Source organism: Paroedura picta, chromosome 1 (assembly GCF_049243985.1).
Source record: "Paroedura picta isolate Pp20150507F chromosome 1, Ppicta_v3.0, whole genome shotgun sequence".
In the NCBI taxonomy this organism is placed as follows: Eukaryota; Metazoa; Chordata; class Lepidosauria; order Squamata; family Gekkonidae; genus Paroedura; species Paroedura picta.
This window is the reverse complement of record NC_135369.1, coordinates 11,569,825-11,597,318: the sequence shown is the minus strand read 5'-3', so window position 1 is coordinate 11,597,318 and position 27,494 is coordinate 11,569,825. Positions and strand designations below refer to the sequence as shown.

Genomic DNA, 27,494 nt, shown 5'->3' with positions numbered 1-27,494 from the left:
CATGGACAATGATCCTCCAGGCCTTCCTGTCCTCTACCATTCCCCGGAGCCCATTTAAGTTTGCACACCACACATGCTGTGCAATAAAGAATAAATGGAGCTGGAAGCCGAGATCCCCAAACCCAAAACGGTTTTAAGAGATGTCACCTTGAAGCAGTCCAAATCAGCCTGGGCTCACCGGATCTTCCGAGCTCAGCGTGGTTGGATGGGAGACCACCAAGGAAGGAAATGGAAGACATCTTTGCTCCTCTCTTGCTGGAAATGCTCTGTGGTTTGGGGGCCCCGTTAGTCTCTTGTGAAGAACGCATATTGCTCTTCCACCTTCAAACTCATGAGGCTGGGGACTTGCTTCTGGTTTGAGAAGAGGGCCATCCCATTTTGGGATGGTGGCGTCATCTGCACTTGACTTCCAACTGGATTGGACCTCTTTTTTTAGAAAAAGGGCACAAAAGGATTCTCTGCTATGATCAAAATGAGTCAGCTAAGCCCCTGTCCTGGGATGCCCCACGCTAGCTCAATCAGGTCTTGGAAGTTGAGGACGGTCAGCCCTAGAATCATAGGATCATAGAGTTGGAAGGGACCTCATGGGTCATCTAGTCCAACCCCTTGCACTATGCAGGACACTCACATCCCTGATTAGTACTCAGATTGAAGACTGCCAACGGAACCACGTCTCTTCATCTCTTGCCTTGAAAACTCCTGAAAGGCCAATGTATGTTGGCTGTGAGTGGAAGGAATTTTCTGTCCCTAGCCTTAAAATGGTAGACCAGGTTTTAGATTCTGCTTTGAAAAGGGATTGGATAGATTCATGGGGGATGGGTCTGTCAGTGGCCATGATATCTCCGTGCTAAATCTCCAAATCCCAGAGCCAGGAAGCAACCTTGGAGATATGAGGCAGGATGCTGGACTGGATGGACCCTCCCTGGTCTGACCCAGCAGGGCTCTCCTGTGTCCTTATGAGAGGAAGGCCTCGGCCTCCCTGCCCTGTTGCCGGCCCTGCAGAGGGACTGGCTGGCCCCTGGGTGAGGCAGGAGGCTGGACTGGAGGGACCCTCCCTGGTCTGACCCAGCAGGGCTCTCCTCTGTCCTTATGAGGGGAAGGCCTCGGCCTCCCTGCCCTGTGGCTGGCCCTGCAGAGGGACTGGCTGTCCCCTGGGTGAGGCAGGAGGCTGGACTGGAGGGACCCTCCCTGGTCTGACCCAGCAGGGCTCTCCTGTGTCCTTATGAGGGGAAGGCCTCGGCCTCCCTGCCCTGTTGCTGGCCCTGCAGAGGAACAGGCTGTCTGAGACAGGATGCTGGTTCTTTTAACGGGAAGGTCTCGGCCTCCATGCCCTGTTGTTGAACCTCCAGAACAACCGGCTGACCCCTGTGTGAGGCAGGATGCTGTGTCAGATGGACTATTGATACAGCAGTATCTGAAGAAGTGAGCAGTGACTCCCGAAGCTCGCCTGTTGTCACAAAGTTTTTGAGTCTTGAAGGTGCTGCTGGTCTCGGGCTTTTTTCTACCGCTGCAGACAAGACGTATGCAGTTCCCTGCCAAGGAGTTTTGAAGCAGGAATGTCATGAGGGCAGCAGAATACCTCAAGCTGTCAACAGGGCTGCCGCTTATGCCACTCAGAGAAACAAGTTGGTGCACCGTTCTGGAAGCAGTGAGCACTTGTGCATCTTAATCAGCCTTTATGGGGACACTGTAGGTGGTGTTCCCACATCCCTATTTCATGGAAGCCCCCCCCTCCCAAATCCGCATTCTGGTGGGGGGAGCAGAAGGTACGGAAATATCTGCCCCTATTTTGCAGGATCCATTGCACAAAATCTGTTTGCGTCCCATCCTTCAGTAAGTGGAACAGTGCCTAGATGGATGTCTATATGGAGTTTACGATGCTTACCCAAAATGTACATAAAAGTGAGTGAGTTGCTATAGGCCTTTCAGGATAAAAAGAAAGTCATAAAACTGCGGCCCGTAAGGTCTTCACTTGTGGCATATTTAGTTGGAAGGGACGCCCAGTCGACTATTTCCCCAGAAGCAAGTGTTCAGCATTTCGAGGCAGTGGTGCGACTGATCCTGCCCGGAGAAGCGAGCAGCTGGAGGAGGCCGGGAGGAGAATCATAGAACCATAGAGTTGGAAGGGGCCATACAGGCCATCTAGTCCAACCCCCTGCTCAACGCAGGATCAGCCCTAAGCATCCTAAAGCATCCAAGAAAAGTGTGTATCCAACCTTTGCTTGAAGACTGCCAGTGAGGGGGAGCTCACCCCCTCCTTGGGCAGCCTATTCCACTGCTGAACTACTCTGACTGGGAAAAACTTTTTCCTGATATCTAGCCTATATCGTTGTACTTGAAGTTTAAACCCATTACTGCGTGTCCTTTCCTCTGCAGCCAGCAGAAACAGCCTCCTGCCCTCCTCCAAGTGACAACCTTTCAAATACTTAAAGAGGGCTATCATGTCCCCTCTCAACCTCCTCTTCTCCAGGCTGAACATTCCCAAGTCCCTCAACCTATCTTCATAGGGCTTGGTCCCTTGGCCCCAGATCATCTTCGTCGCTCTCCTCTGTACCCTTTCCATTTTATCTACGTCCTTGAAGTGAGGCCTCCAGAACTGCGCACAGAACTCCAGGTGCGGTCGCTCTGATTTGAAGATTCGCTGTGATCCAAAACTCTGTGTGGGGGTGCGAGCAGGGAGCAGTAAGAAAGTTGTGATTTTGCCTTTGCTAATAAATGACACCACTGTGGGGGCGGCGGCCACCTGTTTAGGGGCAGCCTTGGTTTGATCACAGCCGAATGCTACCTTGACATGCCAGCCTGAAATACCAGGTGAATGGGTGCCCACGGTTGTGGTTCAGCTTTGCTCCGGCCCAACGCCAACAAGAAAGAGCCACACCTGGAAAACGCTTTAACCAGGCAAACCTGGGTTTGCTGGTTCAGCCTTGCTGATGGGCAGCGAGGCGTCCATTTTGTAGCTCTAAAGATGTCAGAGATGGTGAAGCCGTCCTGGCCTAGGTTCTCCCCTCAGCCTGTCCTGCACCGGAACTCCCTGCTGGCTGTGCTGTAAATCTAGGGACGTAAGGGAAACCAGGGTGGATCAGGACAGTGGCCCATCCGGTCCAATGCAAAGGACAAAGACCAGGGGTCATCCGAAGGTCCACCTGTGGGGCCAGAACTCCAGAAGCCCTCCCCCTGTCGCCTCCCCCCCAAGCATCAGGAATGCAGAGCATCCCTGCCCTAGACAAAGATGGCTCCCGTCTTCTCATGGAGCTTTGCACGTTTACATTGTTTGGAAGTGTTTTTTGGGAAAGGGCTAGAAAGCCTCACAGAAGACCCGGTGGGCTTAAACACGTTCTCATCTTCCTCCTGGCCAGGGAGTCGCTTGCGTTGCCCTTCTGGAGTCGCAATGATGTCATTCATCTTCCCTTATTTTGGGAAGTGGGCAGAAAAGCCTATTTCTGCAGGGCGATTAGCAATTCCCTGCTTAGGGAAAGCAAACTATTGCCAAGCGGCTTGGAGGGGATTAGCAGGCGGCAAGGCTTTAATTCCCATGTCTTTCTCCCCCCCCCAAAAGCTTTTGACCTCCGCGCCCCCGATTTGCACAGGGAGGGCTGCAGGGGCCTCCCGTCTTTATCGGGTCTCAGTTCCTGCCTTTATTTTTTTTTTCTTCAAGTACAGCGAGAAGGAGGAAAGGTTTCATCACAGCCGCCAGGCCTCACTTGTACCACAAAAACCCTTAAACCCGGTAGAGAACATATCTACTCCATCTTTCTCTTCCCCCTCCCCCCCCCATGGGATAAGAAAGGCCAGCCTCTGCTCAGCTGGGGGGGGGGGTGGAAGGAGCCTGTCTAGCAGACCCTTTGGCCAAGAGGGAAGATTTATCGCAAGCTCTCTTGGGTCTGAGCAAGGGAGACAGGGAGTCTGGAGGAGGGAGGCGATCTGTCCCTCGCCTCCCCCTTCATTCCTCCCCCCCCCCCGCCAAAAAAGATAAAAATTCCCTTTCAGGCTCGCTGTAAGAGCAGGCCAGTTGCATAGGGAGATGCTTGCAGGGGTGGGTCATCTTTGGAAGAGTGCATTGGGGGGGGTGCATCTGTGGGCTACGCACAACTCCCCTGAACCACAGCTACATGAGTGTTGTCAGAGCAGAAGTCCAGCCTGGTGGCAGGCCATCTGCTCTTGGGAAGCCTTAAATGCAGCATGAAGCCAATAGAGCAGGGGTAGTCAACCTGTGGTCCTCCAGATGTCCATGGGCTACAATTCTCGTGAGCCCCTGCCAGTGTTTGCTGGCAGGGGCTCATGGGAAATGTAGTCCATGGACATCTGGAGACCACAGGTTGACTAACTCTGCAATAGAGCACCCGCCCTAGAGACCTAGAAGAGCCATAGAGGCCATCTAGTCTAACCTCCTGCTTAGTGAGGGATCCAGCTTGGAGAAATCACTCTTTTATTTCAGCCTTCCTGGTAATGGGGCTTCAGCGCCGGTCTGAATGGAGGGTCTGTTTAGCTAGCCTTGCCTTCAGGCATACATACCTTGTCTCCCCACCGAAAAAGATGTGGGCATAATTTCCGTCTTCTCCCATTGTATCCTCGCACCAGCCCTTTGAGGTAATATGGGTTGATTTGAGTTCAGTAACCCCTTGGATATCAGCAAGAGTTTATAGGGTATTAGGGTTTTCGGGGTTTGATTCACTGCTTTTTCTCCATCAGCAGCCAGCTGGGTAATCTGGGGCTCGCCACAGCCCTGATAAGGTTCTGACCCGGCAGTAATCTCAGGTCTCTCTCAGCCTCACCCACCTCACAGGGGGTCTGTTGTGGGGAGAGGAAAGGGAAGGCGACTAAGCCGCTTTGAGCCTCCTTCGGGTAGGGAAAAGCGGCATATAAGAACCAACTCTTCTTCTTCTTCAGTAATCTCAGGGCTCTCTCAGCCTCCCCTCCCTCACAGGGTGTCTGTTGTGGGGAGAGGAAAGGGAAGGTGACTGTAAGCTGCTTTGAGACTCCTTCGGGTAGAGAAAAGCGGCATATAAGAACCAACTCTTCTTCTTCAGTAATCTCAGGGCTCTCTCAGCCTCCCCTCCCTCACAGGGTGTCTGTTGTGGGGAGAGGAAAGGGAAGGCGACTGTAAGCCGCTTTGAGACTCCTAGCCCTGCCGCGACCCCTGTGACAGGGTCGTTCAACCCCCAAAGGGGTCCAGATCCCCAGGTTGAGAACCATTGTGCTAGAGTAACCCATGGCTGCCTGGGATTTCCTCCGTGATGCTTCAGCCAGGCCGAGAGAACATCCTGTGACTCATCGGTTTCCGCGCCGGCTCAGGAGGTGGCTTGTGAGCCACGTTTGGGACAGAACCGTTTGTCTCCGGCGGGTAATTCACAGGCACTTCCTTCGATTCCCCGATCACCCACATCGTGATCGTCCTTCCTCCTGCTTCTGGTGTTCTGATGGAGCCAGCTGCTGCAGAGTCTGGCTCCCAGGGGGCATCTGGTTCACAGCGCTGGAGGCCTGCGATTAGACTGACGAGGAGTCTGGTTTCTGGTTGGGGAAGGCTGCTCTCTTTACTTTCCCCCTCCCCGAGGGCTTGTGGGTTTGCATTGACTTGTGGCCCACGCTTGCCTGTTGCAACAGGAGGCAGAGAGCCCCGGGGGCAACTTTCTTCCTTCGTGCCTCATCCTGGCGCTATCTCCGGCTAACGGCGGGAGGGGCCGGTGTCAGTGCGGTTGTGCTGGGAATTGGGCAATAGCCACAGGGCTGCTTGTGTTCTCCACCCGGCGTCAAAGTCCCGTGTTCGAACAGCTCAGATCGGTAGAAAGCAGGGGTGGCCAAAGGGTGGGTCTCCAGATGTCCCTGGACTACAGTTCCCACAAGCCCCTGCCAGAACTGTAGTCCATGGACATCTGGAGACCCACCCTTTGGCCACCCCTGGTAGGAGTTGGTTTTTAGATGCCGCTTTTCTGGACCAGAAGGCAGTGATCGGACCCCCAACCCCCCATCCGGCACCAGCACCAGTACCGATCCGTGGATCAGTCATACTGGGCCACGGCTCCTCCTCGTTCTCCTCCCCGCCTGCTGCCTCGGGGGCTGCCCTACCACTCTGCCGCCGGTTCACCTTTGGTGCTCTCCAGCGGCCGCCATGGCTGGGGCTCCCCCTTGGCATGGCACTGTGCAGCTGCTGCTGGCAGAGCCCCCCAGAGGGCGGCGGGAAGTCAGGGGTGCCAGTGGGAAAGCAAGTGGAGCAGGGGCTCAGGCGGCGACGTCCCTCGGCAAAAGATTACCCCCCCCCCCGGGCCTCAGTAAAATTGTCAAGTGCTGACTGGTCCCCGATGATAAAAAGGTTGGGGACCACTACCAGAAGGAGTCTCAAAGAGGCTTACCAATCGCCTTCTGTATTAATGCCTACTCAGGGGCATTTGGGAGACCTGGGTTCGAATCCTCGTACTGCCATGGAAGCTTCCTGGGCAACCTTGGGCTGGTAGCTTGCTGGGCGACCTTGAGCTGGCCACACACTTTGGCCCAAACTACCTCACAGAGCTGTTGTGAAGTTAAAATTAGCTGGGGGGGTAGGAAAGATCTGCTTTCTAAGCAGGTTTAAGGACGGATATGAAGTTTGGTAGTTTTGCCAGTGAGGAAAAGGGTATTAGGAACCACAGAGTATTGAAACGCCACCCCACCCTGACCGCTGGACAGTTCGTTTCAGCAGGATTTGTCTGCATAATATTCAAGCATACCTTTGGGGAAAGATTCTCTGGAAACTTTAAAGCAGCGTTTCTCAACCTGGGAGTCGTGACCCCTTTAAGGGTCAATCGACCCTATCCCCAGGGGCCACAGCTGTGGCTGCCTAATGCCACAACCGCCTTTCGGCGACCAAAAGGGGGGTCGCGGCATTAGGAAGGATGAGAACCACTGCTTTAAAGCCATGAAAAAATGAAATGGATTAATGGGTTAAACCAGGGCATATAAGACAAGGAGAGGCTTGCCAACTCCAGGTAGGGCAGCAGATGTGAAGGGAAACTGAAGCCAATGCGGGTGATGCACGGGAGAAGCAGAGGCACCCCTCTCTCCCGCCCGCTCCGCTCGCCCTCTCTCGGAGACAGCGGCACCCAACCAGCTGCCGGGCTCTGCCTGGCACAGAATCCCGGCGGACAGACTGTGGGAGCCCTGTTAGAACATCTGCATCAGCCGGAGCTCTTCCATGACCTCAGCCCAAAGCTATTTGCACCAAAGCGGAGTCTCCTTGTCTTGGGCTGGGGGTGGGAGGGTGGGGGGCGTCGGCCTTCTGAGTTGAAACTCCCCGCTGCCGGGCGGAGTCCGGTTTTTCCTGGAGAAGGGCACGTCGGTGTGTTACAAAGGAAGCACTCACGCCCAGCCATGGATTGCTTTTCCCTTGCTGCCTGTGAAGTTTGTCACAAATCACAGAATGGGTCCTCAGGACTGTTCATTGGATCGGGTGTTCAGTTTAATTGGGGAGGGGTCGTGATTTTAGGTGGCCGTGTGAAAGCCCGAAGTCGGCCGTTTCCCCTCTTCCTTGAAATGGCGACCAGAAAGGTTTTCGGACCAAATTGCATTAGGTGGCGCTGGGTGTAAAATCGTCTCCCCCGAAGGATTGGAGGTTAATGGGGCACAGAAGTGGGAAAGTCTTTCCTCAGAATAGAATCATAGAGTTGGAAGGGGCCATACAGGCCATCTAGTCCAACCCCCTGCTCAACACAGAATCATAGAATCATAGAGTTGGAAGGGGCCATACAGGCCATCAAGTCCAACCCCCTGCTCAACGCAGGATCAGCCCTAACCATCCTAAAGCATCCAAGAAGAAGAAGAAAAGCCCACAGTTAGTCCCTGGCATTAATTAGAACACGCAAGTCCCTGGTGAGGAAGGAATGGCACAGCAGATAAGCCTAGTGATACATTTATTGACAAAGTTGCACACATTTGTATTTGGGGGGGGGGGGTGGGAGACTAGAAATAGCACTGAGCAAATTGTGACCCTGTGGTTCCTATAAAGGTAAAGGTATCCCCTGTGCAAGCACAGAGTCATGCCTGACCCTTGGGGTGACGCCCTCTAGCGTTTTCATGGCAGACTCAATACGGGGTGGTTTGCCAGTGCCTTCCCCAGTCATTACCGTTTACCCCCCAGCAAGCAAGCTGGGTACTCATTTTACCGACCTCAGAAGGATGGAAGGCTGAGTCAACCCTGAGCCAGCTGCTGGGATTGAACTCCCAGCCTCATGGGCAGAGCTTCAGACTGCATGTCTGCTGCCTTACCACTTCCTAGAGCCACTCAAAGCTGTCTTGTACACCTCTCAAGAGTGGAGTCCCTTAGTTACTAATCCTGCTTTGTTCAGACATGTAGGTGTTTATTGTTTATTTAACGTGTATACTGCCATGCCATGTTGGGGTCCTTTGAGGTAGACCTTAGGAATTTGTAAAGGTTGGAGAAAAAAACAAATGAAATGGCTGAACTGACAGGGATGCTGTCCAGTCAGCAGTTACGCAGATCTCACCACCCTCTGAGCTTGCTTTGATAGGCCCGCCTAACCATGAAAGCAAACCGAGTTAACCAGAAACAAGGCGGTGACCGGCTTCAGAGTTTCAAAGCTAACCGAAGGACTGTGTGGTACTTTTTGCAAGAATGAGTTAATAAGAGGAAGGACAGAGCAGTGGGTTTATCAGGACTCTTAAAGGGACAAAGGGGGTATAAATGTTAAGCGTCCCAAATGTGTGACCAAAGAGTGATGAGGGGGCACCACCTGTCCAATTCCTTTCAAGCAGCTTGCTTTTGAAAAGGTATTTGTTGGAGGGGTGGCCAAAATACGGCTCTCCGGGTGCCTGTGGACTCCAGTTACCATGATCCCCTGCTGGCATGGCCTATTGGCAAAAGTTCATAGTAATTGTAGACTTGGACATCTGGAGAGTTGCAGTTTGGCCACCCATGGGCTCGGGCCTCAAATTGCCAGCTCTCCAACTTGAGGGACAAAGTGGAAATCCCTGTGCCCGCTCTCCATTCTGCCCTTCCCTTCTTCCTTGGGGGTGCCAGATGCATCCTGCCGCCAGCCTTCCCAGGGCGCCAGGCACTTCCCTGATTCTGTTCTGCTGCTGGCCTGTAAAACCGGTTCTTTACTTTGCCTACCCATCTGAAAGGAAGGAGGGAGGAGGATTCCGCATGTGAGCAAGCACAGCGCTCTGAAAATTCTTGGGAGCACAGAAAAGCCACCCATTTGTGGTCGATAGAATCATAGAGTTGGAAGGGGCCATACAGGCCATCTAGTCCAACCCCCTGCTCAACGCAAGATTAGCCCTAAGCATCCTAAAGCAGGTTGGCTTTTCACCTCCTTCCCAGGCTGGTGGTGTTGGTTGTTGAGAACCACCGAGGTTTGTAGCCACTGAAAAGGGCTCAGGAAGTAATTCTCCTGGGCTTATTGCAGCGCGCCCAGCAGCTTGGGGAGGCCGCAGAGTGGCTCTTTCAACACTGGCTCCCTCCTGAAGTCGCTGGCTGAGGAAGTATACACACGTTCTGGCCCTTCATGGCTGAGAGATGACCGCCCGTCTCACGGGCTTGAGCAACTGCGCAGCCAGTTTATCACTTTTATTTGCACTGTTCCTCCTGGACCCAAAGCCACTTTTGCTATCTCCGCTTTATCCTCACAACATCCCAGTGAGGTAGGCTAGGCTGAGGGTGTGTGACTGGCCCAAATCTGGTTACCTGGAGGCTTTCTCTGTTCGCCATAGGCGAGTACAGATCTGAATGCTCCCATATCATTGGCTGGACCCCCAGTATAGATCAAGGATTGCCACTTTACAAGGGGGGATGTGTCCTTCCAGTTTGAACCTGGGCCAGCCAGCTACGTGCTCTAGCAGGGGACGCTCATAGTGGTGGGAAATACCTAGAGATTTTGGGGGTAGGCAGGATTTGAGACTGAGAAGGACCTCAGTGGAATATACTTCTGTGGAAACCCACCCTCTAGGTTGCCAGGTCTGGGTTAGAAAATACCTGGAGGTTTTGGGGGCGGAAGGGACTTCAGTGGAGTATAATTCCATGGCAGCCTTTCTCAACCTTTTTACGATTGAGAAACCCCTGGAACATTTTTAAGGCTTTGAGAAACCCCAGACATGGTACGGTTGTGCAGAATATGGTTGGGAAGCAGAGCTATGTATATGCCCACCCGGGGGGGGGCCCTCTTCTCCCCACCCCTTCCAGGTCCATCACTGGACAATGTGGGAGGGCGGGTTGACATGACCATATATGGTCATATCACCAAATAAATGTGCAACACATTTAAATATATATATATATATATATATATATATATATGTATGTATATATGTATATATATATGTATATATGTATATATGTATGTATATATATATATATGCTGGCAGGGGCTCCTGGAAATTGTAGTCCATGGACCTCTGGAGGGCCGCAGTTTGACTACCCCTGCTCTAGGGTTACTAACTGGAGATTTTGTGGGTCAAGCTGGGAGGGATCTCAGTGGGGCGCAATGCCATCGAGTCCCTCTTCCACTTGGCCCCCTTCTTCAGGAGGACTCTTCTCTGGCACCTGGAGATGAGCTATAATGTCAGAGGATCCCTGGGTCCCACCCGGGATACAAAGGAGTCGGTGGTTTCACAGGGCCGCAGCCCGCTCAAGAAGCAGGGGAGCGGCCTGTCCGATGTCGAAATCCTCAGCGGGGTTGCTTAACTACCGTACACACTGCCCCTGCAGAAGGTGTGTTCCGTGCCTCCAGAGCTCCCTCCTGCAGGGATTTGGAGAAGAGGCACGGGCAGGGGTGTGTGCCCCCCCACCCCAATCTCCTTATCTCTTACTGTTTCCGCGTAGCTGGGCCAGAGAGGTGGGGAGAGTGGGAGAGGCGTCTGGAGGGGCACAGCTTGCCCCAAGGCAAACAGCTCCCCTCCCCAGCTTTGCAAACAAGGCGCGGGTGAGGCCTGTGGCCTTTGTGCAGTTTGAGAATAAGGAGTTACTGCCGGCTCCCTTTCTCTCCTCCTCCTCCTCCTTTTCTTTGCTCGGCTTCAGGGAAGTCCTGTCCCCTTTCCCACGCCTGCCTGCACGAGACCCCCTCTCTCTTCCTGTGTTCTTTGTCTGCCCCTTGCTGGGAAGAGCCAACTCCCCATAGCAGGAACCGTCTCGGAATCTGGGAAGCTGGCTTTCTTTTGGGAGCTTTCCCCTGCCATGTATCTTCACTCAAAATTCAACAAACAAAACATGCACAGTCAGATTAAAATGGTCTTCCCAAACCACCAAAATCTGCCGAGCACCAATGCCCAAGACCCTCTATGATTATTATGAAGTTTTATGATTCTGCAGTATTGTTCCATTCAACCCTGAGTTTTCATAAAAGTCCAGAATGGTTTCCAAGTAATTAGATACCTGTCTCTTTTGGGCAGCAGTTTTACCACTGAGAAACCCCTGAAACATCCTTCAGGCTTCAAGAAACCCCAGAAGTGACATGATCGTGCAGAATAGGGTTGGGATGCAGAGCTGTGGACACGCCCACCTGAAGCCCCTCCCCTCCCCACCCCCTATCATCGGCCATTTTGGGAGGGGGCGGCAGGTCGGCATGATCCTATATGGCGGTATCACCCAGTAAATATTTAACACATTAAAAAAATACATGAAATTAATTCCCACCCATTTGGGAAACTCTTCCAGGGCCATGAAGAAACCCAAGGATTTCCTGAAACCCTGGTGGAGTAAGCCTGCCTTTTCCCGGGGAACAGGGGCGTGTGGGCCCTGTCTCAATGGCGACCAAACTTCAGGGAATTGCCTTGCGCCAACGTAACTGTCCCTCTTTGGAGCTTCCAAACCAATTTCAACATTTAGTTCCCTGCTGGAATTACGTCTCTCAAGCCCTGGATTCTTGCGGTTGAACAGGACGCATCTCCTCTCCCCCCTCCCTCGGTCTCCAGGAAATGGGGGGCAGGGTGGGGGGCGATCATAAGCATTTTTCTCGTGTCAGCGCTCCTAGCAAGCACGAGCATGCTTGCGGCCAGACGGCTAGAGTTCCAGCACTTGAATAAAACGCCACAAACATAGCAGCGGTACCCCAGGTATCCAAGCTGGCAGGCGACCGCTGCTTTGGCACCGTTCCCAGCCGGAGGAGATGCAGCTTGCTCATGCCGTGAAGTGCAACGAGGGCTGGCCCAGGCCAATGACCAGATCGGCAGCTGAGATCTTGGCACTCTCCGCCAAAGGCCCTAATGAGGCAGGTGTGCGCCGCACAGGTATTCAGGCTCCGTTCGGTGTGCGTCACGCCCTTAATAGCCTGCAAAGTCCCTGGGGGTGTGAGAGGAGGTTATTTCTGCACGACGGAACCCCAGAATCCGAAGTTTGCAAATTAGGCTAAAGGGGCTTTTGGCCTAAATGACTCAAGACTCCTTTATTGGCGTAACAAATCATATCAATGAAGAGAGACACAACTAAGTACTGAAAAGCGACATTATTCTGTTCCATACGCGACGAAATTTGTCCCTTCTGAATTGACAAGCAACGACTGTTTACTCTCAGCTTATTCCCAAGTGCATCAGCTGTTTTAACAAGCTTTGGGAGATCCCTTTCACCTGGCGTGGATCTTACAATGCAGAACTTAGATCTGCACCTGAAATTTAAAGCAGACAAATGATCCTGAAGTACCACTTGTTGGTTCCAGACTGGATAATCTGGTACAAGTTGGAAGAGAGTGTCCGGAACTTTACTAGAAGAAGAGTTGGTTCTTATATGCGATTGCTGGCAGGGGCTCATGGGAATTGTAGTCCATGGACATCTGGAGGTCCACAGGTTGACTACCCCTGGTTTAGCTAGATACCAAAAGTGAGAGCTGAACCCACGGTTTCTTGCAGCCACGAGTCTTTGTGAGCCAGGCAGACGGAGACCTCTCTGCTAATTTCTCCTTGCCTTTCTTTTGTCTTGCTCGGCTGCAACAGAGGCTGTGTGTGACGGAGGACGTAGCAGGCTCCCTCTGGGCATTGGTGCCCAACCGGAGCCAAGCAGACTCCCTTTTCCTTAGGCGGTCGCTCTCTGTTGGCAGTGGCCTTAGGGCACGGCTGGCAGTCACATTCCTTCCCCCTTATGATGTGGCTTTTGCTGACTCTCTTTTTCTGCTGCACAAGGGAAGGAGCGGCCGGTCGGTGCCAGGATTTGGCTGATCAGGACAGTTCAAGCTTGAAAGAATGGGGGGCAGCTTCCTAAAAGACCCATAAGCTTTTCCCATAAGCTTTCCTCCTCTTCCCTCCCCACATCTACTCTCAGAGCAGGAGTTCCCTTGGGAGCCAGAGCTGGAGGGAAGTGGAATTTTCTCTCAACCAGCCAGCCCCCTTTTCCCCGCCCTTCCCGTCCTTCCTCTTCTTTCCCGTCCCCGAGAGAAAAAGCCCCGTCCCATTTGCATTTCTCGGACCTCAGCTGCGATTCAAAGGAATGCGGGAAGTCCCAATGGCTGGGGAAGAAACAGCCTCCAGAGGTGGCAGGAAGCCCAGATGTCCAGGGTCTTGCCTTGGCCGTTGATCACTCCAGAAGGCTGTCGTGGCCACCTCTTCATGGGGCCCTGTGGCTCGAATAGCAGCCATCTTTCTGCAAGGGACTCTCTGCCAGCTTTTCAGATGCAGCCACATCAGTCAATTCATTGAGGATGAGGCAACAGAGCAGGAGTGGCCAAACTGTGGTGCTCCCGATGCAAAGGTAAAGGTAAAGGTATCCCCTGTGCAAGCACTGAGTCATGTCTGACCCTTGGGGTGACGCCCTCCAGCGTTTTCATGGCAGACTCAATACGGGGTGGTTTGCCAGTGCCTTCCCCAGTCATTACCCTTTACCCCCCAGCAAGCTGGGTCCTCATTTTACCGACCTCGGAAGGATGGAAGGCCGAGTCAACCTTGAGCCGGCTGCTGGGATCGAGCTCCCAGCCTCATGGGCAGAGCTTTCAGACGGTTGCCTTACCACTCTGCACCACAAGAGGCTCAGTTGGATTGTAATATAGGACAACAAATTGTTTTAATAGAAATGTCAAGTATTACATTTGGGTAATAAAAGTAAGCCTGATGTATTGCTGACAGGCAAAGTCATGATATCGTGTGATCCCACTCCACGGAGACGGCAGTTATGCTAGGACTGGTCAGTGGAACAAAAGAAACCTGGCCGACAAAGAATGCGGCCGTTCGATACAATCAAAACGGACCCTGGCCAGAGCATTGCACAACAGAAAAGTGAAAAGGTGCAGGGTCGGAAATTGGGGCGACAGTTGAGATTTGCCCGGAGTTGGACTCGACTGAACGGCTAACGTCCTCATCAATAACAATGCCGTCCATGAATATAAGATGGGGGATTCCTGGCTTGATAGTAGCGCCTGTGAAAGGGACTTGGTAGTCCTGGTGGACAAGAAGTTGAACGTGAGCCTACAGTGCGGCACGGCAGCCAAGAAGGCGAATGAGCTATTAGGCTGCATGGCTAGAAACATGGAATCTAGATCAAGGGCGGCCAGACTGTGGCGTTCCGGATGTCCACGGACTCCAATTCCCAGAATCCCCTGGCTGCATTATACTGGCAGGGACTTGTGGTAATTGTAGTTTGTGGACACAGTTTGGCCACGCCTGAGGTAGAGCAATTCCAATCCCAAAGAAGGGCAATGCCAAAGAATGTTCAAACTACCGCACCATTGCACTAATTTCTCATGCTAGCAAAGTTATGCTCAAAATCCTACAAGCTAGGCTCCAGCAATATGTGGACCGAGAACTTCCAGAAGTACAGGCAGGATTTCAAAGAGGCAGAGGAACTAGAGATCAAATTGCCAACATACGCTGGATCATGGAGAAAGCTAGGGAGTACCAGAAGAACGTCTACTTCTGCTTCATTGACTATGCTAAAGCCTTTGATTGTGTGGAGCACAACCAATTGTGGCAAGTTCTTAAAGAGATGGGAATACCAGAGCATCTTATTTGTCTCTTGAGAAATTTATATGCAGGTCAAGAAGCAACAGTGAGAACTGAACATGGAATCACTGACTGGTTCAAAATTGAGAAAGGAGTTCGGCAAGGCTGTATACTGTCGCCTTGCCTATTTAACTTGTATGCAGAGCACATCATGAGAAATGCTGGATTAGAGGAGTCACAAATTGGGATCAAGATTGCAGGGAGAAATATCAACAACCTCAGATATGCAGATGATACCACTCTAATGGCAGAAAGTGAAGAGGAACTAAAGAGCCTGTTGATGCGGGTGAAGGAGGAGAGTGAAAAAGTTGGCTTGAAACTCAACATCAAGAAAACAAAGATCATGGCATCCGGCCCTCTCAATTCCTGGCAAATAGATGGGGAAGAAATGGAGATAGTGACAGATTTTATTTTCCTGGGCTCCAAGATCACTGCAGATGGGGACTGCAGCAAAGAAATTAAAAGACGCTTGCTCCTGGGGAGGAAAGCTATGGCAAATCTAGACAGCATCCTAAAAAGCAGAGACATCACCCTGCCAACAAAAGTGCGTTTAGTCAAGGCTATGGTATTCCCAGTTGCAATGTATGGCTGCGAAAGTTGGACCATAAGGAAGGCCGAACGTCAAAGAATTGAGGCTTTTGGACTCTGGTGCTGGAGAAGACTCTTGCGAGTCCCTTGGACTGCAAGGCGAACAAACCGGTCAGTCCTAGAGGAGATCAACCCTGACTGCTCTTTAGAAGGCCAGATCCTGAAGATGAAACTCAAATACTTTGGCCACCTCATGAGAAGGAAGGACTCCCTGGAGAAGAGCCTAATGCTGGAAGCGATCGAGGGCAAAAGAAGAAGGGGACGACAGAGAATGAGGTGGCTGGATGGAGTCACTGAAGCAGTAGGTGCAAACTTAAATGGACTCCGGGGAATGGTAGAGGACAGGAAGGCCTGGAGGATCATTGTCCATGGGGTCGCGATGGGTCGGACACGACTTCGCACATAACAACAAGAGGTAGAGCAAGGGGAGTTATAATCCCACTCAATTCCGCATTGCTTAGACGTCGTTTGGAGTTTTGTGTCCACTTCTGGATGCCACGGGTCAAGAAAGAGATGGACATGTTGGAAGGGTGACTAGGATCAGGGGTAGTCAACCTGTGGTCCTCCAGATGTTCATGAACTACAATTCCCACGAGCCCCTGCCAGCGTTTGCTGACTAGGATGGTTGAGGGGTTGGAACCCAGGTCTTATTAGAAATTGAGAGGCACGTGTAGCTTGGAGAAGAAGAGGACCAGGAGGTGATAGGATGGCGGTATTTGACTATGTAAAAGGCAGGTATGTCGAAGAGGGGGCCAACTTGTTTCCTGGAGCTCTGGAGACAAGGACTTGGATGAATGGGTTCAAATGGTGGAAAAAGAGGTTCCACTTCAATATTAGGAAGCATTAGGGCTCTTTGTAGATCGAATAGGCTGCCGCGGAGGGTGGTGGAGTCTCCTTCCTTGGAAGCTTTGAGGAGGAATTTGGATGAGGACCTGCCAGGAGAGTGTGATTTTTTAAGTCCCCTACTTGGCCCCAGAACCTCTAGCCACAGTGACCCACGTGACAGTCACCTCTAGACTGGACTTCTGCAACTCGCTCTACACAGGCCTTCCCTTAACCTTGATCCGGAAACTGCAACTGGTCCAGAAAGCCACGGCCTGGATCCTCACAATTGCTCTGTGGAGGTTCCACATCTATCCTGCCCTTCACTGGCTCCCAGTTGAATTCCGGATCATCAGGCTTAAGGTTTTGGTAATCTCCTTCAAGGCCATGCGCAGCCTGGGCCCAGTGTGTCTGAGAGACCGCCTCTTTGCCTGTATCCCCAAAAGAGCTCTGTTGTGCATGTAGCTGCTAAGGGCCATCAGCTACTCCCTCCAGGTCTAATTCAGAAACGGGAAGGGGAGCACTAATACTTCTATCCCAGCTGTACCTGAAACTGCTTTTCAGGCAGCTGGCAAAAGGAGTCCAACCAGACTAGGAAGCCGGTTCCAGGCTGCCGAAGGCCTGGGAGGGGCTTTAGAAAGCAGCTGGTGCATCAGCTCCTAGCAGTGTTCTGTCTCATTTCATTGCTGCCTGCGACTTCTCCTGCCGTTTCCGCCTCTGAGTCTCCTGGCTGACCCCGGTCGGGCCCTGCATTTAAAATCTGCGCTCGGGTAGTTCAGATCCTGTACTTGGAGCAGCTGGACTCAGCAATTTATACTGCTAATCAGCTGCCTAAGGAGGTGGTGAGCTCCCCCTCTCTGGCAGTCTTCAAGCAGCGGCTGGACAGATCCTGATCCTGGATGCTTTGGGCTGATCCTGCAGTGAGCAGGGGGCTGGACTTAGATGGACTTATATAAATTAATTAATTCCCACCCATCCAGGAAACCCTTCCGGGGCCGTCAGAAACCCGAGTTTCATGAGGAAACCTGATCCTATTGCCTAGCCTCAAAGGGTCAGGCCAGATCAGACGGTGACCCTCCAGAACAGCAGCCCATCTGGAAATATCCTGTTAAATTTAAGGCCTTCTCTATAACCAGGCAAGCTGTCCTAACTGCCGGAGCCCCTCTGCTTTGGCAAGAAGGCTTTTAATTTAGAAATGTAGAGCAGGAAGGGATCCTCAGGGGTCATCTAGTCCAACTCCCTGGTCAGTGCAGGAAATTCAGAGCTACTCCACCCCCACCCCTGAACTCTGTGTTCTGAGGAAGGCAAAAAGCCTCCAGGATCGCTGGGCCAATCAGACCCGGAGGAAAATCCCTTCCTGACCCCCAAGTGGTGGTCAGCATTACCTTACTTCATCCAGAGTCAGGGGAGGTCAGGGTCCCGTTGGAAGTCTCTTGAGTTCCGCAGGGCCTGTAAGACGGAGCTCTTCCGCCAGGCTTATGGTTGTGGTTGGATGGCAATCAACAGCACTATGTCTAAATCTCAGCCTCCTTCCCCCCGACCCTTCCAATTCCAACATCTAGCTGGCCACTAGCTTGCTTTACTTACTGCTTCTGCTGATGCAACAGCGATAATTGTCTTTTTTAAAAACCTATTTTAAATTAATTTTATGTTTGTTATATTTATGACGTATGAATATGTATTTGTTTATTATGTTTCTTAGCAATTTGTGAACCGCCCTGAAACTATATTGCTGTAAGGAGTGGTGTATAAATTTCTAAACTGATAAATAAAATAATAAATAGGGAGAGGCACTTAAACACTGCACTGCCCCCCCCCCCCCCCCGGTCTGGCTGAACCCACAGGAATGGGGTTGCTGTCAGACGGCCATCCGGTCTCTGCTTCAAAACCTCTGAAGAATCAGTGTGCTTCAGAGATGGCAGGACTAACTTTATTGGAGGGGGGGAGTAGGGAAAGATGCCAGTGAAATAAGTAAACCACAGCGAACAATGCGTTTCACGTGGTGAAGATAAGCAGGCAACTTTGTTACAAAATTCCATCCAACTGAGCTTGCGCCATTACAAACCGGAAGTTTATGTTTCTCGGCTTTCCAGCAAACCAGTTTCCTGACATGCTAGCTTTCTGTATGCAGGGATGTATTTAATTTGCTCATTTCCTGGGCTTGGCTCCTCAGGTCTCCAGCCAACCACTTTCAAACCAGCCTGTGAATCTCGGCTGTAACTCCAAATTACCTCCTGTGGCACTCATATCTGGTTTAAGAAAAAGAAGAGTTGGTTCTTATATGCCACTTTTCCCTACCCGAAGGAGGCTCAAAGCAGTTTACAATCGCCTTCCCTTTCCTCTCCCCTTTACATTAACGCAATATAAAGGTGCCATGCCTCTGTAAAATGCAACGGTGGCATCCTGCATCCTTCCCAAAACGTCTTAACATTCTGGTGTCTTTGTTTTTGGCTTTATTTTTCAACCGGGAACATAAAAAAGGACGCTGTTTCCTAGCCAGTATGACAGGTTATCTTCTCCTCTCTTCTCCTATCCCAGGCTGAAGCCGAAGTGGCATCCCTGAACCGCCGCATCCAACTGGTAGAGGAAGAGCTGGACCGGGCTCAAGAGCGCCTTGCGACGGCCTTGCAGAAGCTGGAGGAAGCTGAGAAAGCTGCCGATGAGAGCGAGAGGTAACGGCAGGGCAGGTGTGGGTGACGGAGCTGCTCACGGCTGGTTTTTAATGGGGACGATAAATTGCTTGCTACGCCGTGCCGCCCTCCAGGTAGTGCTTCACATAATGGCAGTCTCCTCCATGCAATTAAAAAAGAATCCTTGCATGCAGAATATCGACCCGTTGGAAAGAAGGGGTTTGGCTCACTTTTCCTGACATGCTAGCTTTCTGCGTGCCGGGGTTTTGGTCCGCCTTTCCTGATCTGCTAGCTTTCTGTACACGGGAATTCGTTTAATTACCTCATTTAAACCCTCCTGTGAAGCAACAGAGCCGAAATAATAATTTTTACTAGTTAGGCTGCAGCATTCAAGGATGGTGTATATCCGGCCCTTAAGAAATCTATATCCTGTATCCTGAACAAGGGTTTACCGAAAGCCTAGTTTTGCATCTGCACTTCTGCTAGTCTCAGAGGAATGGCACACCTCTTGGAGCACTGAAGCGTTGCCCCTGCTTCCCGTAAACGCTAGAAGGAGTTTGGCTTGGTGTGCTGCCTTTTGAAAGTTACAGGCAGGCTTCTCAGAGCCCTTTAAGTTGTTATGAGGCTGTAGGACAATGTGGTACTGAACATTCAGTTGTGTTTGAAATGACAACGCTTGATTTGGGGCTGGGGAGAGGCACTGGGGGTGACTGAGGAGAACCTCCACATTCTGGGGCCTTCAGTCTTAGAGCCAGGTGGCAAAAACAGCGGAAGGCCTCGGCCTCCCTGCCCTGTTGCTGGCCCCTGGGTGAGGCAGGAGGCTGGACTGGAGGGACCCTCCCTGGTCTGACCCAGCAGGGCTCTCCTGTGTCCTTATGAGGGGAAGGCCTCGGCCTCCCTGCCCTGTTGCTGGCCCTGCAGAGGGACTGGCTGGCCCCTGGGTGAGGCAGGAGGCTGGACTGGAGGGACCCTCCCTGGTCTGACCCAGCAGGGCTCTCCTGTGTCCTTATGAGGGGAAGGCCTCGGCCTCCCTGCCCTATGGCTGGCCCTGCAGAGGGACTGGCTGGCCCCTGGGTGAAGCAGGAGGCTGGACTGGAGGGACCCTCCCTGGTCTGACCCAGCAGGGCTCTCCTGTGTCCTTATGAGGGGAAGGCCTCGGCCTCCCTGCCCTGTTGCTGGCCCTGCAGTGGGACTGGCTGGCCCCTGTGTGAGGCAGGAGGCTGGACTGGAGGGACCCTCCCTGGTCTGACCCAGCAGGGCTCTCCTGTGTCCTTATGAGGGGAAGGCCTCGGCCTCCCTGCCCTGTGGCTGGCCCTGCATAGGGACTGGCTGGCCCCTGGGTGAGGCAGGAGGCTGGACTGGAGGGACCCTCCCTGGTCTGACCCAGCAGGGCTCTCCTGTGTCCTTATGAGGGGAAGGCCTCGGCCTCCCTGCCCTGTGGCTGGCCCTGCAGAGGGACTGGCTGGCCCCCGTGTGAGGCAGGAAGCTGGACTGGAGGGACTCTCCCTGGTCTGACCCAGCAGGGCTCTCCTGTGTCCTTATGGGGGAAGGCCTCGGCCTCCCTGCCCTGTTGCTGGCCCTGCAGAGGGACTGGCTGGCCCCCGTGTGAGGCAGGAGGCTGGACTGGAGGGACCCTCCCTGATCTGACCCAGCAGGGCTCTCCTGTGTTCTTATGAGGGGAAGGCCTTGGCCTCATTGCCCTGCTGGGCCCTCCCGAGGAATGTCCACAGCATTCCCCTGATCCAGCAAGGTAGTAACTTTCTTGAAAAAAGAGGTAAGGTTGCTCTGACATAAGTTGTTTTTGTGAAACCCGTGCTGAGTATTGCGTCTCCAGGGGGACTGGCTGGCCCCTGTGTGAGGCAGGAGGCTGGACTGGAGGGACCTCCCTGGTCTGACCCAGCAGGGCTCTCCTGTGTCCTTATGAGGGGAAGGCCTCGGCCTCCCTGCCCTGTTGCTGGCCCTGCAGAGGGACTGGCTGGCCCCTGGGTGAGGCAGGAGGCTGGACTGGAGGGACCCTCCCTGGTCTGACCCAGCAGGGCTCTCCTGTGTCCTTATGAGGGGAAGGCCTCGGCCTCCCTGCCCTGTGGCTGGCCCTGCAGAGGACCTGGTTGGCCAGTGTGTGAGGCAGGAGGCTGGACTTGGAGGGACCCTCCCTGGTCTGACCCAGCAGGGCTCTCCTGTGTCCTTATGAGGGGAAGATCTCGGCCTCCCTGCCCTGTTGCTGGCCCTGCAGAGGGACTGGCTGGCCCCTGGGTGAGGCAGGAGGCTGGACTGGAGGGACCCTCCCTGGTCTGACCCAGCAGGGCTCTCCTGTGTCCTTATGGGGGAAAGGCCTCGGCCTCCCTGCCCTGTTGCTGGCCCTACAGAGGGACTGGCTGGCTTCTGTGTGAGGCAGGAGGCTGGACTGGAGGGACCCCTTGTCTAACCCAGCTGGCCTCTTCTTAGATTTTGATGAGGGCCTTTCTGCCCTGTTGTTGGCCCCCCAGAGGGACTGGCTGGACCACTGGTCCAGCAGGACTCTTCTTACGCACTGTGGTCACTCTGAGCTTCCTTTGAACTGCCTTCTCTCTTTCCATGTCTATATGTGACTTGAGATACCTGTGGGACCCTCTCCCTGCACAAAGATCCCCGACCCCAAAGAGATTACATTGGTCTCAACCAGGGACTTGAACAGTTCCGCAGGGCTTGTAAAACAGAGCTGCCCACCAGGCTTACGGTTGAGCCTGAAATGAAACATAGCCCCAATGCATACGTCAGCTGGGGTCCTCCCACCTCCTCTCCCCTCCCTTTTCCAGCAAGTAGAAGATCTAGTCAGCTGACACCGGAACGGTGTATTAGATTTCACTTAATTGTATTTAAATTAGGACTTCTCCGTATTTCATCCATGTATTATTTTATCTATGCATTTTATTATGATGTAATCCACCCTGAGTCTCAGGTGATGGGGCGGAAAATAAGTATAATTATCTGTTCCGCTTAACATTTTGGGTAAGGCCTTGGAGGAGGAGCTGGTCTTGTGGCTTAAGTGCCGCTCAGCGCTTAACACCCACTCAGGACGGCTGTCCCACCCATGAGTGCCTCCTCCTCCAACCGGCTTGCCTGTCTGTCCAGCAGCCGGCCAATCGCCTTCTGTCCCCCACTCCTGGCAACCCCCTCCTCCTTCCACTTCCCTCTGAGGCTCGGAGGCTGCAGATTCCTGCCACGTGAGAGCTGCCCCTGCGGGTGAATTCCCTAACAGCTGCCTGCAGCCTTTCCAGGTCGTGGAGGGACGGGGAGGCTGTCCCACCCCCTAATCTAGCACCCCCACCCCCTAATCTATTCATGAATGCAACAGGCTTTGTCCCTAGTAAATAAATAAATATTTATGGGGACCTCCTCTTCCATTGCTATCCCCCACACCTCCTTAGAGGTGGGACCTGTAGCTGGTGCCCAGCCCCTGGAGGGTTCAGTTAGATGTTACCAGGAGAAGGGCTTTCTCGGTGATGGCCCCCTGCCCCCGTGACATCTTGCCTTGTGGGAATTACTTAGTTTCTGCAGGGCCTGCGAGGCCAGATTGCATTCAGGTTGGACTTTTGGGGGTTAGCCGGATGTTTCAGCTAGTTGGATAGTGTTATGGTGCACATTTAAACAGTGAAATACCTTTATATCTGAACTGGACGTTGACCTTTTTTTAAAGTGTTATAAGTTGCTGTGAAGCCATTTGCATGAACGCCACCTAAAATTTTAAAAAAGAAATAGCGTTGGTTTTTATGCCCTGCTTTTCACTACCTGAAACTTTTCATTACTGAAGCGGCTTACAAACACTTTTCCCTTCCTCTCCCCCCAACAGACACCCTGTGAGCTCGGTGGGGCTGAGAGAGTTCAGATAGAATTGCTCTGTGAGAACAGCTCTGAGAGAACTGGGCTGGCCCAAGGTCACTCAGCTAGCTGCCGCTCTTAACTACTCCCCTCTTGTAATAATAGATTAGAATGAGCAGACAGCAAGATACCAGGGTTGCAGCCCAGCAGATGTCTCCAGGATGCTCTGAACACATCCAGGGTTTGCAGTATGAACCAATAGACCGGGTCACTTGAGCCCAGCCTGGGACGGCATCCCTCGCCAGGGCAGGCATTCAACAGTCTCCACTCGTTCTCTGCAGGGGCATGAAGGTCATTGAGAACAGAGCCCTGAAGGATGAGGAGAAGATGGAACTGCAGGAGATCCAGCTGAAGGAGGCCAAGCACATTGCTGAGGAGGCCGACAGGAAGTACGAGGAGGTGAGCATCCCCAGCCCTGTCAGCATCCTGTCTTGGCAGATGCAGGACCCTGCACACGCCTCTTGAGTTTGGCAGCTTGAGTTGTGCAGTTTGAGTTGCCCACGTGCTCTGGGTGGGGGTGGGGGCAGCTCCCAGGGCCCGGGACTTCTGGTGGGGCCAGCTGACCTCCCCTGGCACCTTCTCACTCCTTGCTATTAGTGTGGGAGGGCAGCTGGATAGGGCAGATTGGTGGTGCTCCTGGCAGCTATAGCAGTGCTCCCGACTTTATACACTGGCCAGGACTATTGAGGAAAAGGTGTGCTCAGAGCTTTGAGTCCTGGGCAGAGTCTGCACTTACTTTCTTTATTCCATTGTCAATCCTGTTGAATTCAGATCGCTTTGAACTCGGGTCTTCCTTCCCCCCCCTCCCCATTGAAACAGGAAAGTCTTCTGCACATGGTTAGGGTAGTTCAGAAGGGGGGGGAGCCAAGCCTCTTTCTTTATTTTCTTGAAGGGGAGGGGGAGGGGGAGAGGAGCCAGGCAGGGAGCCTCTTTCTTTTCTTGGAGGGGAGGGGGAGAGGATCGAAAAAGGCAGAGGAGGGAGGAAAAATCCAGGACCAACAGAAGTTGAGAGAAGTTAGGGGCTTCTCCTTTAAGGCAAGCATGTCACATGACCAGGTGTAGCCTATCAGAGGTTCTCTACCACAGAGCTTTCTTTATTCAGGATTTTCAGCAGTCTGAGATATCACACAATAAAGGTAGGGTCACTCCGGATCAATCCTTCTTGCTGCAGAAGGAACATTAAAATCGCCCAAAATCCAAACTGAAATCGAATTCTGTGTAGAGGGCAGGGACTGAATCGATCTGGGGTTGGAATAAAAGCTCCGTATAGGTTACACCCTGGCTGGGAGGGCTAGTTCAGAAATTTTACCGGATGCACAGCTCACGATGCCCTTCTCTAGTTCGTGGGCCCCGTGCCAGCGGCCCTGCTTGTGGCTACCAGCTTGCTCCCGCAGCTGCCGTGGCCCTCTGGCTAAGGGGACGGGGGTGTCTTTTCACTGATCTCCCCTCCGCCTCCCTCAGGTCGCCCGAAAACTGGTGATCATCGAGGGAGACCTGGAGCGTACTGAGGAGAGGGCCGAGCTGGCCGAGTCGTGAGTATCCTCGTGCGCCCGAGTCCCTTCCCTCTCGCATGAGGCGCCTCGCCTGCCCGGGAGCAAACATCGAGCGGCTGCACTTGCAAAACCCGGTGAAGCAAGGCCCGAAGGGTGGGGCGCCTGGGCTTTGGGATCTGCGCCACCCCCTCTCCTCCCACCCCTCCCCAAACGAAAAGGGTTGCAGCTTATCTTGGCGGGTTCTCCTTTCCCAGTCACTTGGCCGGGGAGCGCTTTCTCTCCGCTTGCCTTTTGGAGGCATGGAGCGCACGGCCTCCTGGCAACCTTCCTGACTTGGGGGAGTTTGGACACCCCCTTGGCTGTGTGTGTGTGTGTGTGTATGGGGAGTGTGGATTGGATTTCTGCAGCTAGCCACCAGCCCCACGCCAAGGGGCTCGAAAGCACCCCTCTGAACTCAATTCCCCCCCCCCAAAATTTATTTATTAATGATTAGACTTTTACCCCGCCACTCCCAGAAAGCTGGCTTGTGGCGACTCAACATAAAAGCCTAAAATCCCCATAAAATACAATCTAAAACAGATAAGAAGCAGCAAGAACAGCAAAAGACGGCGATCACACAATCCCTCATTAGGCCAAGATTCCTCAATTCATCTGTTCCCGCCTATGTCATAGAATCATAGAATCATAGAATCATAGAGTTGGAAGGGGCCACACAGGCCATCTAGTACAACCCCCTGCTCAACGCAGGATAGAATCATAGAATCATAGAACCATAGAGTTGGAAGGGGCCACACAGGCCATCTAGTACAACCCCCTGCTCTACGCAGTATCAGCCCTAAACATCCTAAAGCATGTCTTTGTCCTCCCTTCCTTGGCGCTAACGAAAGCCGGCTGACCGACTCGAAAAAGGCAGATGGAGTCGTTCTAGGAAGGGTGCAGAATGATGCGGTACAGCTGTGGACTGTTCCACTACTTCTGATGGGGGGGGGATAGATACAACACTCCCCAGTCTGTAGTCCACGGCGGAGACGAGGCTGGGCTTTCCTTAGGGCTGGGTTAGTTTTCCACCCGGACAGAGGCACGTCCTCCACAGGGGTGGAAAAATGCGTTCAACCATTGCTGCTCTCCAGAATTCTCCAACCTCCTGTCGAGTCACACGGCAAGTGGTTCTTCTGTCCCTTGTGTGAAGCGATTGAGCCTGCCAAGCATGAAGGAGCCAGAATGGGAGCTCCCTTTCCTAGCAGGATAGGCGCCACACACTCCCTCTCCCCGGATCTGGATTCAGTCAATTCCTTTTCCACAGTGGGGGATTAGCACACCACCCCTGCAGGGGACCGCTCTGTCCCGGGACTGGCGTTGCGATGCGGGCCTCTAGACTGGGGCTAGAAGGAGCCACAGGGAAGGGGGGAGCTGCTGCCAAGGCTGCAGGTTTTTGGGAGGAGAGGGGATTGTTTGCAGCAGGGGTGGTCCCACATTCCAGATGGCGGTGGGGCTCTTGTCCGGTTTGCTGCACATCTGGGGCCCCGATGTGGGATCTGAGGAGGAATGTCAAGCATTTCTTCGGGGGCTTTCCTGGGAGGGGGAGGGAGAGAGAACAGAAGTATAGCTTTAAAAAAATTCCCTTTGGATACCTGTCCCTTCCAAGAAGGTGCTCTCAGGTTACACAGATGCCCCTGCTTTAAACATGAGGGCCATCCATGAATGCGGCCCAAGAGGGCTAGCATTTTTTGAGGTGCTTTCCAGAGACACTAGTGGTAAAGTTGCTGAAGAAGCAATACTCAAGGTCTGGCTGTTCTCTCCCCTCTCCGTGCATCTGCCTCTCAAAAACTTTGAGGCCGAGGGCCCTTTTCTAATCTTTGTGGAATTACAGGGGCACAGTTGCTGGTAATCCATATCCCCCCTCCATACACACACCTGAGGTTCTGTCGTGGGAACCCGTCTCATGTGGGATGCCGGGTCACCCTACCGATGAGCTGTGCCTCTTTTAGGGGGGTGCCACGACGTGGCCAAACTCTATCAAGTTACATGGGGAAGTGGGAGAATTGGTAAGGAAAGGGGGTGGCTTTGGAAGAGGCCCTCCTTGCTTCGGGGGTGGGGGTGGTAGACAGCTGGTTCCTGAGGCTCTGGGATTGGCCAGCAGGAAAGAAGGTCAGATCCTCAGCAATGGCCTCTTCCGGAGTGAAAAAAGGGCCACTGAGGGAAGGGCCTCCTCACGAGCTGAACAAGAAGTAGGTGCAGCTAGAAAGGCTCATATACGAGGGAAAGGGAAGAAGGGAGGGAGGTGGAAGGACACTGAGGAAGAAGAGTGGGGGAAAGGGAGGGAGGCAGAGGTGAAAGGAGACTGAGGAGGAAGGGAAAAGACGGGAGGGAGACAGAGTGAAAGGAAACTGAGGAGGAAGAGGGGAGGGAGGGAGAGTAAAGGGAGATTGAGGGAGAGGGGGAGAAAGGGAAGGAAGCAGAGGTGAAAGGAGACTGAGGAGGAAGGGAAAAGATGGGAGGGAGGCAGAGTGAAAGGAAACTGAGGAGGAAGAGGGGAGGGAGGGAGAGTAAAGGGAGATTGAGGGAGAGGGGGAGACAGGGAGGGAGGCAGAGGTAGGACTAGGCACTTAAAGCTTGTTTCAACAGAAGAGGGGTGTTCTTCCCGTGCTTTGTCCCGTGCCCACAGAGTCACGGTACTCAGGCCCCATCCCACTCCCTCAAGGGGGGCCCAAGTCAGCCTCTGAACTCTGGTTTCTCTCCCTCCTTGGTTCTGTCCAGTCACAGTTCACCTGCCTTATAGGCAAGCCCTGTTGGGTTTTCAAGGCAAGGAACAGCATGGAGGCAGCTTGTTTTGGCCATCCTCTACACAGTGACCCTGGGTTTCCTCGGCCTCCCGACCAAGTGCTGTGACCCAGCTTAGCTGTGGAGATTTGAGCACTGGGCTAGCCGGGACTCTTAAGGTCAATACCGCCCCTCTCCCCGCACCACACAGACCTACCCCTTAAATCAGAGCGATGCCCAGGGCTTACCGCGCGCACACGCCCCTTTTGCTTTCGCACTTCTGGGCCTTGCGTAGCCAGCTCCTTACCCCGTAGCATGTGGAATTGTGCTGCTCCCCTCCCTCGCCTGCCGCAAACCTTCCCCCCGCCTCCTCCCCCTAGCACGCATGTTGTGACCGCTTTTTTCCTCCCCTTTCTCCCCCTCCCCCCACCCCCATCTC

The 27,494-nt window shown here is 53.2% G+C and overlaps 1 protein-coding gene across 14 annotated transcripts in view; it reads left to right on the top strand.

Moving 5' to 3' along the window:
* The window catches only part of TPM3 (tropomyosin 3), an 89,621-nt gene that overhangs the window by 35,772 nt on the left and 26,355 nt on the right, over positions 1-27,494 (top strand). For all 14 annotated transcript variants that reach the window (XM_077321499.1, XM_077321481.1, XM_077321471.1 and 11 more), the window contains 3 exons: positions 18,853-18,986; positions 23,084-23,201; positions 24,264-24,334. In XM_077321499.1, the coding sequence (XP_077177614.1) occupies positions 18,853-18,986; positions 23,084-23,201; positions 24,264-24,334 (323 nt within the window). The remainder of the gene's footprint in view (positions 1-18,852; positions 18,987-23,083; positions 23,202-24,263; positions 24,335-27,494) is intronic.